Genomic DNA, 14843 nt, shown 5'->3' with positions numbered 1-14843 from the left:
GTTTCCTATCCATGGGTTTCGTTATTAAATCCCAATAGTTTTCGTACATGGGAAAGAGCTTGGCTTCAAGAAAAATAACCGTCATAGACCCATGGTTATTGCTAAGAAGACTCCTGTTTTCTACCTGTTCCCAGAAAAGATTTTTTAAGAATTGCTTAGTAGGGAAGGACGACCCAGTTGGGTCGGACCACAGTTCTGCTAACCCTAATTCGCCTAATGCTGCTTTTAAAGATCTGAACCATTTAATTTTGTGAAATCGGTCTGCTTTGATGACATCAGCAAACCCAGCTGCATATTGTGACAACTCAGGGGTGGTCCAGATTCTACGCCAGTATAATATTGGGCGTAATTTGCACATTACCGATATTTCTCTCCTACCGAGATCATATCTAAGAGGCAAAAGGGGACTACTCTGTGGGGTACCTGTTAGTTTACGAAGAAAATTATTTTCTGAGACCTGGAGGTCCAGAAGATTTTCTTGTCCCCATATCTCAGCCCCATACAAGGCTGACCCTATGGCCTTAGCCTCATATATGATCAAAGGAGGTTTAATTGGTTTTGTCAGGGATTTAAGATGCTCCTTAATGATGGTACCAGCCAGTTGTTTATGTCTTAGAACTGCAATGTTTATATGTTGGTTCCATCTATTGTCATTTGAAATATGAATACCCAGGTAGGTAAAAGAGTTTACTACTTCGAGGCAACGCCCACTCATGGTTATTTTAGATTTAAAATTTCTACATGGATTAAAAGCCATGAGTTTTGTTTTATCGGCGTTGACCTCCAGGCCATGGTCGCTACAAAATTTGTCAAAAATTACCAAAGCCTTTTGGAGACCGCTAGGGGATTTTGATAAAATTAGGGTGTCGTCCGCAAACATTAAAATAGGAACTTTTGCACCAGCAAGGGAAGGAGCATCCACTGACTGTGATTGCATGCGGGCAACGACTCCATTAATAAAAAGAGTAAAAAGTGTTGGAGCCATTGAGCAACCCTGACGGACTCCTCTGGCGACTGAAAAGTCAATAGTGTCGTTGCCATAGCCACCCCATTGGATTTTGGCATAAGTGCCCTCATGGAGTCTCATAATCAACGTTAAAATAATCTTTGGGACCCCTAAAGCTGCAAGGACCTCCCACAACTTTGCCCTTGGCACCAGGTCGAATGCAGCCCGCAGGTCAACAAACGCTGCGTACAGGCTGCAACCTCCCAGTACCACGGTCCTCCATTGTATCAATTGAAAACGGAAGACCTGGTCCACAGTGCTGGTTGCCCTGCGGAACCCAGCCTGGAAGGGAGATAAAACATTCTGCTTCTCAGCCCAGTCTAACAAGTTATTAATAATTACACGCCCAACAACTTTTTGAACCGTGTCAATTAAGCTAATTGGGCGGTAATTGCATGGTTGGGCACGGTCTCCCTTTTTATATACTGGGATAATAACAGCACCACGCCATGATATCGGGATCTCTGCTCCCTTGGCAATATGATTCAATAATAGGCAGATGTATTTACTCCACCTGTCGGTGTCATTTAAAAAGACATCCGCAGGGACTCCGTCTATTCCCGGGGCTCTACCAGGGTGAACAGATTTCAGGGCAGAGAGTACTTCACTCTGCACAAAGATATCATCGTCTGCATACAGGTAATTTAGCCTTAAGCTATTAAAAAGTTGATCCCTGGAGGAGTACTGCTCACTGAAGAATTTAACCCACTTATCATGGGAGACGTTGTTATTGGGAGTTTCTGGAGGCCTGTCATGACCCCATTTGACAATATGCCAAAAGAGTCTAGAATGTTTCCGGTCGCTTGCACCCTGTAGCTTCTGCCAGTGATCTTCGTCCCAGTCTCTTTTAGCCCTTACAATACACTTTTTGTAGTGCTTCCTAGCTGAACGAATCCCATCCAAATTTTTACCTTTAATTGCAGCACCTAGATTTAATCTTGCCGTCCTACAGGCTGAGTTATACCATTTTGCTGGTTTGTGTGCGCAGGCCCTCTTATTCACAGGTTTCAAAAAGAAGCCTTTGACTTCCGAAAAGAGAGTGGTATGAGCATTTATAATATCCTCATTGCCCTGGGAACACCCGTCTACATTCTCCAATGCCATAATGGCCTTGTCAGCCGCAGCACTTATTTTTACAAGGGTCTGTTGATCTGCTTTGACACCTGCCCACCTTAACCTACGCATATTGTTGGATGGAAGGATCGTTGGGGGCACAAGTTCATCTGAGGGGTTGGGGATAGTTTCATTAGATGTCCACCATTTGTGTGAAACACATAAGGGATCATGATCGCTTTCTGGCCTGGCTATTACTACCATGTCATTGAGAGATGACCATAAAGACGTACTACAAATGACATAGTCGATACGACTTTTGTTACGCCCGTTATTAAAAGTCGTAGCAGGAACACGGTCTGATTTAGTTCGACCGTTCAGGGCTCGAAGCCCGTGCTCCAGACACATTGCGTTCAAGCCTAGTATGTCAGATGTCCAGCGAGTTATTGGCGGAGATTCTAGTATGGGGATATTCCAAAGCTTATCTTCCTCTGCTCCAAGAGGAGAGTCGCCAGTGATAAGGGGTTCGAATGTGCGATTTAGATCGCCTGCAATTAAAATGTTTTTACCTGCAGAATGAGTCTCAAGAAAATTAAAGACTCAAAAGAACCTCTGATTTGCCTTTACTGCCACCCCTAGCATAGATATTATAAATATCTATGGTGATGGATAAATCACTGGTCAATCTGATAAGCTGAATATCTTTGTGATCTAGCTCCACACATTTTACTATTGCTTTTATAGACTGCCTGATCCATATGGTAAGACCCCCCATTGGCCGCCCTTTAGGGCCCTTAGTGGCAGGAACATAGAAATTTATATACCCCAGGGCGAAGATAGGGTCACATGCCCAAGTCTCTTGAAAGATACATAGATCATATTTATTAATGAATCCAAACCAGTCAGCGCAATCCATCCTTGAACATAGTCCAGCCACGTTCCAGGACAAAAGCTTCCCTGAGTTAGATATCATAAGAGAACAAGGGTTTATAATAGTCTCGTGACTCTCGCTACCACCAGAGTTCTGCACACTACTGTTTTCGTTGATGGGGGCTACTAAATCCACAACAGAATTCCCCCAAGTACAATCATTAACAACATTATCAACCCTATCAACAATACCTCCAACACAATCAGTCAAAATCAGAGGATTACTGCTAGGTGGTTGTCAATCGCAAGCATTCAAATTCGATAATGCAGAGAAGCGGTTTTCCAACCCCAATCCCCAGTCCACTGAAGCAACATCCTTCCTCCCCCTCTTTGTCACAATGTTCCATTTGGTTCTTAAAATACTAGGATTTGGCCCACTTCCCTTTCTTGGGTAAAAGAAGTCCAAAGTCAGCGGGACAATTGAGGTTGATCTCCGTTGTGGTGGGAAAATGTTGGGCAAGATGTTAGGTAAAACCCCTGGATCGGAAAAATGTAAAACAACACACTCCCCCTTAAACTTTTTCACTCTGTCCCCAATCCACTGTACCCTTCTCGCTTTAACAAGCTCTTCTGAAAGTTGTTGCTTACCCCAGGGAGTAATAACCATATTATTGGTCAACCACGATAAGGATTTATTAATTAAGGAGGATGTTGTTTCCCTCTCATCGTGGGCCAGTGGTGGAACGTTGGCAAGAACAAGTACTAGAGGGGAGGCTTCGACTACAAGCTCGAAAGATCCTTTTACCACAGCTTGGTCTTCCGTATCGGGAACTGGGATGAAAACGTTAGAAGCATCACCAGCCGGAACACACCTTGGTGCCAGTTGAGGATTTGGGGCAGAAGTAGAGATTAATCCACTACTATCCTTTGTGTCTGGTTTACTTAGAATGGCCTCAATCCTAGTAGAAACATTTTCTGGGATTTTATCCATCTCGCCCACAGTGTCTTTTAATAGACCTTCTAGTCGGCTAACCTCAGATGTTAACTTATCTATTTTGCTGACAAGAGGTTTGACCGCACCTTTGATTTTGTTATCAATCAGAGACAGTAGTCTATTGAATTGGGCATTAGAAAATGTAAGAGAAGCCTCGTTGGTCAAATCAAGCTCCTCTTCCTCAGAGTGTTTCCTAGGGGGGTTTGCTACTCTGTTCTTAGCTGACCTTAAGCCCTCCCGTTTCCCTGCAACTAAAGTGGGAGCTGAAGGGGAAATCAAGGGTTCGCTACTATTAGTGATCTCTACCAGAGCCTCATTGATACTGCGGTCTACAATTCCTGCTACAATACCACTAGGCTGAATAATACTGGTATCAGGAGCAGGATCAAGCATTTCGCCACTGGAGCAGGTATTGATCTGAAGACCAAAAGGATCATCTAAGTCAATATCAGTGAGGGAGGATTGGGTAGTTAGATCTATTCCAAGGGAGGATCTCCTATCGCTATTAATTCTTTCAACAACCTGTACAAGATAGTTCTCAATGGAGTTACTAGAAGTAACTATCTTTTTAGCCGGCATGATTAAATGTGCGCACAACGTCTACAATTTACACTTGTGAGAATCACCAGATTTGCCAGATGTAATAACACAGCGTTTACAAACACCACAAAAATAAGGGACCTGGCCCAACCCAACCTTGTCCAACCTCGGACGGCCTCAGACGGCCCGCCCTTTGTCCGGGCTTCGTCCGGCGTCCCGCACACGCGTCCCGCTATGCGTCAAGAATACGTTTATATAGAAGAAAAAGGGGGCGGGAAGAGGAGCCAGGTGCGCGCGATGGACGGCGCAAGCACTGCTGGACCTCGCAGTCCCGCTCCCTGTACAGATGGTGTGTCAGGCACTCCCCCAGCCAAAATGACCGAGCCGAAAAGCTCCCAGGTCACTGAAAGGGGCAGACAAAGGGCTCCGCTGCAGTTATTGCCTCAAAAACGGCCAGGAACAGGGTACAGATTTCTTCACACTGCACGAGCGGCACCCGCGCCAGCGGGGGCCGCGAGAAGTATTTAAGCTTCCAAGGAGGTCCAGAGAGGTCAGAGGGAGAAGGGGGCGGGAAGAGGAGCCAGGTGCGCGCGATGGACGGCGCAAGCACTGCTGGACCTCGCAGTCCCGCTCCCTGTACAGATGGTGTGTCAGGCACTCCCCCAGCCAAAATGACCGAGCCGAAAAGCTCCCAGGTCACTGAAAGGGGCAGACAAAGGGCTCCGCTGCAGTTATTGCCTCAAAAACAGCCAGGAACAGGGTACAGATTTCTTCACACTGCACGAGCGGCACCCGCGCCAGCGGGGGCCGCGAGAAGTATTTAAGCTTCCAAGGAGGTCCAGAGAGGTCAGAGGGAGAAGGGGGCGGGAAGAGGAGCCAGGTGCGCGCGATGGACGGCGCAAGCACTGCTGGACCTCGCAGTCCCGCTCCCTGTACAGATGGTGTGTCAGGCACTCCCCCAGCCAAAATGACCGAGCCGAAAAGCTCCCAGGTCACTGAAAGGGGCAGACAAAGGGCTCCGCTGCAGTTATTGCCTCAAAAACGGCCAGGAACAGGGTACAGATTTCTTCACACTGCACGAGGTTATTAGAAACAGTGAGGCCATAAAAACATCATACAACCGGGCATACCGGGGTGGGTTGGGCTGTTGTGAATTTATACCACTTGGGGTGCACGAACAGGATCATCAGAAAGCATATAAGTGGCAAACAGGACCGAAGAGGAACCGGACCATGGGTCATTTTGTGAGCACATACTCAGGGAAGTACATGGGATAGAGGAAAGTGGTTTGTGTTATTGGTATCCTGCCGGTAGCCACAAAATGGAATCCTGCAGATGAGTGGCAATATGAGCTATCCCAAGTATTACTTGGCCCTCAGTGGGAAGTCGTGCATTGCTACCAGGCTGATAGAGGTGTACTGAGGCAGAGATACAGGAGAGTCATGAAATCTATTCTAGTCACAAAGGGTAGCCCGCTTCCCAAAAAAATAGGGCTGCTGAAAAAAAGATGATCTGCAGTATTTGGGTATCAACCAATTTGCTCAGTATTTCAGGAGAGGTACTTTTTGGAATCAGTTAACGTGGCCTGTTATCATGTTTAATGTGGAAATACAAATATAAATGGTGAATTTGCTACACCAGTGTTTTTTGCCAAATCAGACATATGTGAACATGAAAGCAATTGACATTTTTATAAGTAAGATCAAGACGCATAACAAAGGCATGCTGAATAAGAAAAAAAATTAGCCCCCCCTAACTCCCACCCTCCCTCCCCCACCCCCCTGAGATCGCACTGCCTCCGCTTAATCATGCCCACAGCATAAATAACAAAGAATCCCACCCTGGAAGCATGTCTCCCCCCCCCCCCCCCCCATCTCCGCACCTGGCAGTACTAGCAACTATTCCAGTGGAAGAGTCTCCGCTTCTGCTGGTGACTCTCACCATAAGCCCCGATAGTCCGCCCACCGTTTCCAAATCTTCTAGTGCTTGCGCGGGCATCCCCTGGCCACAAAGATGGGCTGCTCCAACCCCATTCAGAAATCTAACCCGCTACACCAGTGTTTAAGACAGTGCATTTTAATGCAAGTAGTGAGTGCTTTTTCATACCCCAAAAAAGAAAGAAGCAACACTGAAAAAGATTAGATACTGATGACAGGGTTTAGGGCTGAAGAAACTGACAAAATATAAGAACTACATTTGTTGTTTGAATTGTAGCAAGGATGCGTGGAAGCAAGCCATGGATGAGTGTCTAACCCAAAGAAGTTACTAAATGTTTTGTCCAGTAATTTAGCATCAATTACATATGTAAAGCTAAAGCCTCCCAATCTTTGTGAGAAAACATTCAACAATAATTTAGCTTGGACAAATAGAATTTGCTGGTCGACACCATGTTATGATATTCTTTCATAATATATCCATAGCAAGATCTTCAAGAGACGCAACTTGTCATGTTAAACAAATGTACATTACTGGCTGCTCTTTTAAAATGAAGAAGCTAAATGTCTACATGAAGAAAATTACTAATGAATGAATGAAAGAGTTTATATAGCGCACAGCTACTCCAAAAGGAGTGTCCCAGCGCTGCAGAATCACATAGCTGGTAGCCCAAAGAAGGTTTAACTTCCAAAGAACCAAGTTTTCAACAGTTTTTAAAACTCATCAGTTCTCTCACACGTCTCCGGGGCAGCGGAAGTTTGTTCCTTGCCTGTGCCCCCAAGAGGCTGAAAGATTTGCCACCCCTGCGCGCCAGGCGAACCTTTGGGACACAAGCGAGCACCCCCGCTGTTGAACTAAGTGCTCTAGTCCGAGTGTACCAGCCAACACGTCTTGTAAGGTAGCTTGGCACTTTCCCATTAAGAGCCTTAAAGAATATTACTAAGGTTTTAAACTGTATCCGCTCCCTAACTGAGAGTCAATGTAATGCTTTAAGATGCAGTGTCATATGGGACCTCGGTTTTAGGCGTAGAATCGCCCTGGCTGCAGCATTCTGCACCACCTGAAGACGTTGCAGGAGGGAGTCTTACACACCCATATAAAGGACATTCCCGTAATCCAGTCTTGCCGTGTGGTACTGGTGTGTATGCTTAACAGCCAGCCCTGCTTTTTAAATTGATAGGGTGCACGAAGTAAAGAATAGTGTTAAAACCGTGCACACCTATGCATTTTAGCAACACTTTATGAGATTTCTCTATTTTCTCACCTTTTTTCACTGCACTTTCTTTTTCTATTACTCCTCTGTTGGACACATTCATTTCTGGGCTTGATGACAGCCGATGATGAGAACAGGGTGTATCTGGTGAGTACCTACCAGATATCCCGATGGTGGTTCGCCCGTGAGGCGTCATCTTGCCTTCTCACACTTTTTTCACATTAGATTCACACTAATGTCATGCATACAGACTGTCTAGTTGGGATATAAATTATTTTACAGTGGCAAAATAAACGTGATACTCTCTACCCTGAGGGGAGATAGTTGTAAAAAATTGCAATACGTAGTACACGTATGAGATATGTGGAATTACCTATAGGACCCAGTCATTGTTGTATTGTTGATGTGATCAATGCCTGGATCACGATTCTCCTACAGTCTAGCGGAAGAAGTGGATGAAACTTTCTCACCTTCCGTTTAACAATCCAATACAGGTCCCAACTAGAGCCTGAACTTGGAAACGCATAGTAAGAGCATCATCAATACGAGTTTAAGACTATAGCTTGAGCCACACTGGGAGGAGAAAATTCCTCCGGCCACCATTGACTCCAGTCCTGTACTGTAGGCAGGCCGAAGAAGACTATTTCTGACTTGTAAGAATTGCACTTCAGCTGGTTTTCCTCCAACCATCCGACGACATCGGTGAGGCAAGATTTAATCATGGCCCCATCGAATTCATTACCTCTGTTGCAAGAGAAAACCAGCTGAGTGTCGTCAGCGTATGAGATTATCTTTACCCCATAGGACTCTACCAGTGTAGCTAACGGGGAAATATATAGATTAAAAAGCGTAGGGCTAAGACAAAAACCCTGAGGGACTCTAACTTGTAGGCTAGCTAAGGGGGAGGAAAACAGAGGAGTCCAAATCACCTGCTCTCTCTTCTCCAAATAGGAGGTAAGCCGGGCTAGAGCCTGACCCCCAAAGCCAATCCTTTCCAATCTATCAAGGAGCCTCCTATGTGGCACCATGTTGAAGGCTACCGACAAGTCCAACAATATGAGGATCGGTCTACCCCCCTGATCCAAGATCTCCTTAAGATATTCTGACACCTTCAACAATGCCGTTTCTGTGCTGTAACCAGCCCTGAAACCTGACTGAGTCTGGTGTAGGAGATCGTGGGCTTCAGAGAACTCTACCATAGATGTATTTACCTGCTTTTCAAGCACTTTGGAGAAGGAAGGAAGGAGGGAGATAGGCCTGTAATTTGTGGGTACAAGTGGGTCAGTGCTTGTTTTTTTTAAAAAAAGGGGCAGGATTTTTGCCTGTTTCCAAAGAGGCGGCATAATACCTGCAGCCAATGAGGAGTTCAGGACTTTGTTAATCTGTTGATTGATAGTGGGGGCCAAAGCTGGTAAAAGCTTCGCAGGATACACATCCACTGGTGAGCCTGATTTCAGGTTCATCGGATAAGAGAGTGAATCCTCCATTTCAATTGCCGGAAACTCTAATAACTGAGGACCTTGTAAGGGTTCACATCGTGGAGAGGAACCAATGCGGTCTCCCTCTGTCCCTGATCCAGCTAATTTATCCTTAGCCGATACCAAGAAGGACTGCTAGATAGTCATTATTTTGGCATGAAAAGATTGAGCAAGCAGCTGCGACCAGTCTGCTGACAGTGGGGCTGCTCCGCTAGTTACCTTTGGAGCCATAAAAAACGTTACAATCCCAAAGATCTCTTTGCCCTTATTTTTTGCCAACATTATTTTATTCCTCCAATAATTCGCCTTAGCATCTCTGACCAGTTTATAATATACTTTTTGGGTGGCCCTATTGGCCTCCCGATCATCTTAGAGATAAAGATTATGCCACTAACTCTCCAACTTTGTACATTCGATTTAACTGGTTCTCAGTGATTCATTGTACCAGGGTGCTGAATGTCGACAACTTCTGGAGGTACATACTGTTAACGGTGCAGCAGCATCAATATTCAGCCTTAACCAATCCTCGACTGCACAAGCATCCACTGCAGGACTATCTAATAATATAGGTGTGGTAGAAACAAGAGCCCTCTGAAAAAGTGGTAATGATATTTTGTGCAAAGCTCTAAACTTATAATCAGTGGCTGTAGACTCTTAATGTTCACTCTTCCCTATAATTGGTATCCAGAATGGAATTAAGAAATTATCTGACCAAATGATCGGAATCGGAGAGTCAGTGCTCAACTTCATGTTACAGAAGACATGGTCCAGTGCATGGCCCAGCCTGTGTGTAGGTACCTTAATATGGGGTATAAGCCTGCATGCCACCATAATATCCACCAGAGCAACCACCTGAGGGTCTGAAGGTTTATCCATATGCAGATTCAAGTCCCCTAATATCAGCAGATATTGATACTTTAAAGCTAGCGATGAAATACAATCTTGTAGGGATCTTAAAAAATTGCTAGATGAGCCTGGTGGCCTGTAAATCAATATCCCTGCAAGACAATGCTGAGAGGACAGAGTGCAGCGAAAACCCAAACATTCTGCATTCTCACAATGTACCCTTGCTCCCTTGAATGAGGTGCATTAAAAACGCCAACTAGTATATGACACTAAAAATGTTAAATATGTATATGAATGATCTCACCATATTGAAAAGTCCTTCCTCTGTTTCACTGTTTGTTTTACTATCATCGTGCTGAGCAGTTTCTTCAGCTTCTTCAATTTCCTGGCGAGATGCACTAACCTGAGAATGAAAACGTATAGAAACCAAGATTGAACTAATTCATTTAATTGCCAAGCACTGTTAATGTATTATTCAATTATTCAAAAACAGTCAGACTGATTTCAGCAAACAGCAAAGCTCTTTTGTCAGAGGATTTTTAATTAGTAGCATTTAAAGTTCTACTTCTAAGGGGCTGAGTCCACAGTACTTTTTAATTCTAACAAGAATAAATAAAATAACACACACGCATATGTGTATATGGACATCAACCAGGCGATAGTTTGGTTGCAGAGATATTTTTTGATTATCATTTATTTAGGAATATCCTATCCTGTAAGTTAATTGCTTTTATTTACAGATAAAGCAGTATGCATTGTTCTATCCACCAACACAAAGCTTCTAAGCACAAACATAAAAAAAGCTTGCCTTATAGGTTTGCAGATTACTTACATCTATCTTTAGCAGTCGTTCAACTATAAGCTCCAAAATTTCCAACCTCAGTGTCGGGAAATACACTGCGATTCGCAACAAGTTATGCACATAACACTCCTGCAAGGAACCAATACCAACATGTAATTTGCACAAATGCATAAAACAATACTAAACGTGCTTTGTAAAGCAATATTACTATTGTTATGTCTGCCCTCAGGAGGAACTCGTCTTACTCGAACACAGTTGATTTCATAGATAGATAGGTAGGTCGACAGAGACAGATAGATTTAGATAGTCCCCAAGGTCCATTTAGAACTGTTAAGGACAAGGAATACAACAGGACCCATTAGAGACTGCACAAATTAGAAAAATCATTTTCAGATGTTACATAAAAATAAGAACTGGAAACTACTACAATTTGAGGACCAAGCAGAGTTGCGAGTCCTTAAGGAAAACAAACTACTTAAGAGTGGAACAAGAAATAGCAGATGCCCAAGTCTTCTGGCCACAGGTATTTGCATCAGAGGTTGACTTAGCCTTTGATAAACAATTCTATTGTGGCAGGAAAATGTTTTAGCCAAAGCTCTTACATCCAAGAGCGGAAGAAAATAAGAGACTGCCTGAACTGACATGTCTTATCCAATCTTTAACCAAGGCCAAGAGAATTCATAGTTCACATATACAATTAAAAAACAGAAAATGAAATGCAACCGTAAGAAAATCTAAAATGGGAGGTTTGGATTTTCGAAAGATTTGGTGATAGAGTGGACCATCATGAGTGATCAAAAGGGCTAAGCTGTTAGAAGTAAGGGGAGTGGTTTGGTGGCATGACTTTTAATAGTCAAGAAGCAATTAAAATGTCTGAGGGCCAGTTACTTCAATGAAAACCTGCTGGAATCTAGTAAGCAGGGTTCAAAGTTGCACAAAAGACTATGTTACCTGTGGGCATAAAGAGGGTCACCACTGTTTGACATTAGCAGGCTGTGCATGATTGATAAATGCATCATCTACATAATTTATACTGAGCAAAGTTCTGTTTGTAAAGGATAAAGAAAGTTTCGTGATTTTACAAAGTGCTTATACCACCTTATCTATGAAGCAGTAATATGAGAAGAATTCATAATTTCAAACTGTGGTGGTAAATAATATATCATAGAGAATGTTTTAAAGAGGTTGGTGAGAGTGAGAAACATAGAGAATCAGTTAAAATGCATATAAATAAGATAGTCTTTTTTCAAATTGTTTGACAATTTGCCAGATTTCTTTGCTCTTGGTTACTCAGAAGCAGGAGCCAAGTATTGCAAAGGGGTAACCTATCCATAGGTGCAGTAATTCATGTTGGGGTGGCAGCTGACTGGCATCAGGATGTCCCTCCTCATGTATGGAGGGAAGTGTTTTGGATGCAAAGAACCAGGGTGACTTGGTTAAAACGACCATGAGCTGAAGGATGTGTAAGGGAGGAATGGGTTGAGAAGTTTGGAAAAGTATAACAAGATGATGAGTATCTATGGATTCTGCTGTAGAATCAATTCCATAGGTGTTTTCTTCGAGATAAGGGAACTACTGTGTTTGAGGGGGGGGAGGGGTGTCTGGGGCCAAGGTAGGGAATCACCCTTTTCCATAATCCGCAGAACCCACTAGTATGAAAAAACAGCCTGTTAAAAGAAAAAAGAAAAAAAGAAAGAAAACAAAAAAAGGATACCCCGTCCTCATCGGCAACACATGCTCATTCACAGCAAAATAACTGCCCCCAACACCTCCACGGTGGTGTGGGGAAGGGCAGGAGGAGGAGGACTGTACCTGGTGACCATGGCCTTTGCCTTTATATGCCCCGAGACAGGGATGGACTGCTATGCACCAACCTGGGCCAACTGAAGCTGCTTGGCCTTTAATCCTTAAAGAGGTGAAAATCTGTTGAACCCCAGAGTGAAAATCTGTTGAAGCACAGAGGTCGTGCTATGACGCTATACTTTTTAAAACATGCATAGGCCACCTATGCTTTGTGGCAAAATAAAAAACCTTGCATGTCCATCAGGGTGTTTTGCACATCAGCGGAGAAACCCTGGGCAGTACAGTAATGAGTTCCATCTCAAAGCCACAGATGGCTAATCGTTCTTGTGACACTGTCTGCCATGTCTATGCCCATTGTGATGATATGATCCTGCCCACTGCTCACTGCCTCAGCAAAATGGTTCAACATGTGGCCTGGTAAATCAGGAACTACCATAGTTGCCATATCTCACAGTTAGTGGGAGCGTTCCAACAAGAAATCTGGATTAAGAGCGCTTCGCGCCAAACTCCCAGCAGAGAAGGCTCTCGTACCCACTCCTTCCAGCTTTATGACACTCTGTCTGCAGGGTGGGTCAGAAGATCTCCCGAGTTCAGCCTGGAGATGTCAGAGTCCTACACTAGACTAGGCTCTCAGATGAAGGGGTTGAAAGGCAGGGTCTACAAGGGGCTGTTGATAGCGATGTGCTATGTTCCAGTTCACTGTAGTACATCATGTGGGATTTGCCACCACAACCAAGGCCTTAATGAACGGAAGCAGCTCCTCCACCGTAGTGGGAGCTGCCTCCAGCACATTTGTAAGGATGTCTGGGGTATACTCCACCGAGGGGAAAGGAAGTTCCAACACCTCAGCTGTATTTTTTTAAAGGAGGGTTTGTAAGATGAGGAGACTCAGCCAGAAGTATTGGGGCTCTCTACTCTGGGAGCAGTTTTCAGGAAAGTGTAGGGATAGCATCAGTCTTAACCAGTGCCAGGAGTCGAAGTCCTATGACCTCATGAAAGATACCTTGATTGAGGGGTTTGGACTCACCACTGAGGAGTACAGGATCAGAGTCAGGAAAAATCGCAAAACCTCAAGTTAGACCTGGGTAGATTTTCTTGACTTCACAGTCAAAATACTAGGTGGCTGGTTAGAAGGTAACAAGGTGCAAGACTATGATAACGTTTATAATCTTATCATGAGAGAGCATCTGTTAAGTGTCTGCCCTCAGGAGGAACTCGTCTTACTCGAACACAGTTGATTTAATAGATAGATAGGTAGATAGACAGAGACCCCCCCCCCCCCCCCCCCCAAGAACTTAGAAAGAAGGATGTCCATTGGGTCAAGACTAGGGTGTCCAAAAAGTCTTACAGAGGGGGTGGATGTAGCTACCCTGGCTGTCTGGCCCAGTAACTTGGAGAAGTACAGACAACAGCCACACATTAATGGGGTTAGAGTGGAAGCACTGAGAGATAAAGGTGCAAGTGTTGCCCTGGTGACTAAAAAACTGGTATTTCCAGAACAGTACCTGAATTGACAAACTTATCCAGACACCAATGCGAATAATGTGGCCAAGGCTCATTCCATGGCTATAGTGTCCATAAGGGTTACTCGCCAGAATAAAATGGCAGTGTCCTCTTCATTTCCTGTTGAATGTATGTAAGGGAATGTTCTAGAGTCCTCAGCATGGGCTGAGGTGCAGCCATGATGGGAATCCCTGAATGCCTGAATGGGTGTGCAAAAAAACCAGAGCGCAAAGCAAAGCCCAGGGTAAAAAATAGGTGTGAAAGAGTGATCCAACCCTCCAAGAGAAAAAAGGTAGGAAGTCGGGGAAGTCAGCTATTGAACAGCCACTAGCTCAGGTCCCCTTCCCTCGGGGACCATGCCGGTCAGCCCCAGAGGGAACTGAACCCCAGGAACTTGGGCCTCACCTGGCAGAGATCCTAGGTTCAGGGGCACCCTCTAGGATGTGCCAAGGTCAGAGGACCTGTCCTATTCTTGAAAGCCTGAGAAAAAGGAGATGTCAGTGGTGTATGAAAGTAGGATCCTTCTGGCATAGATACACCACTGTTTACCTGAAGTCAGTGTGTTTTGACTGTAGTTCACTGGGATCCTGCTAACCAGGAACCCAGTGGCAGTGCTCTCTCCTCTGAATTTGATGGTAAGTACTTTGTACACTCCACTATTGGCATACTGGGGTACCACTGTAAGTCCCTAGTATATGGTACTGAGGTACCTAGGGCATTGGAAGAGCAGGAGCCTCCTATGAGCTGCAGCATCTGTTATACCACCCATGGAAGCCCTTGCAAACTGTGTCTGCAGGGCT

The 14843-nt window shown here is 44.5% G+C and overlaps 1 protein-coding gene across 2 annotated transcripts in view; it reads right to left on the bottom strand.

Annotated features, from left to right (window-relative positions):
* Positions 1-14843, bottom strand: part of RRN3 (RNA polymerase I transcription factor RRN3) — a 423539-nt gene that overhangs the window by 250922 nt on the left and 157774 nt on the right. For both annotated transcript variants that reach the window (XM_078663171.1, XM_078663172.1), the window contains exons 9-10: positions 10768-10866; positions 10240-10338 (exon numbers count right to left, since the gene is read on the bottom strand). In XM_078663171.1, the coding sequence (XP_078519297.1) occupies positions 10240-10338; positions 10768-10866 (198 nt within the window). The remainder of the gene's footprint in view (positions 1-10239; positions 10339-10767; positions 10867-14843) is intronic.

Source organism: Lissotriton helveticus, chromosome 10 (genome assembly GCF_964261635.1).
Source record: "Lissotriton helveticus chromosome 10, aLisHel1.1, whole genome shotgun sequence".
Classification (NCBI taxonomy): Eukaryota; Metazoa; Chordata; class Amphibia; order Caudata; family Salamandridae; genus Lissotriton; species Lissotriton helveticus.
Note: the sequence above shows the minus strand (reverse complement) of the source record. Positions and strands in the feature narration are given on the sequence as shown.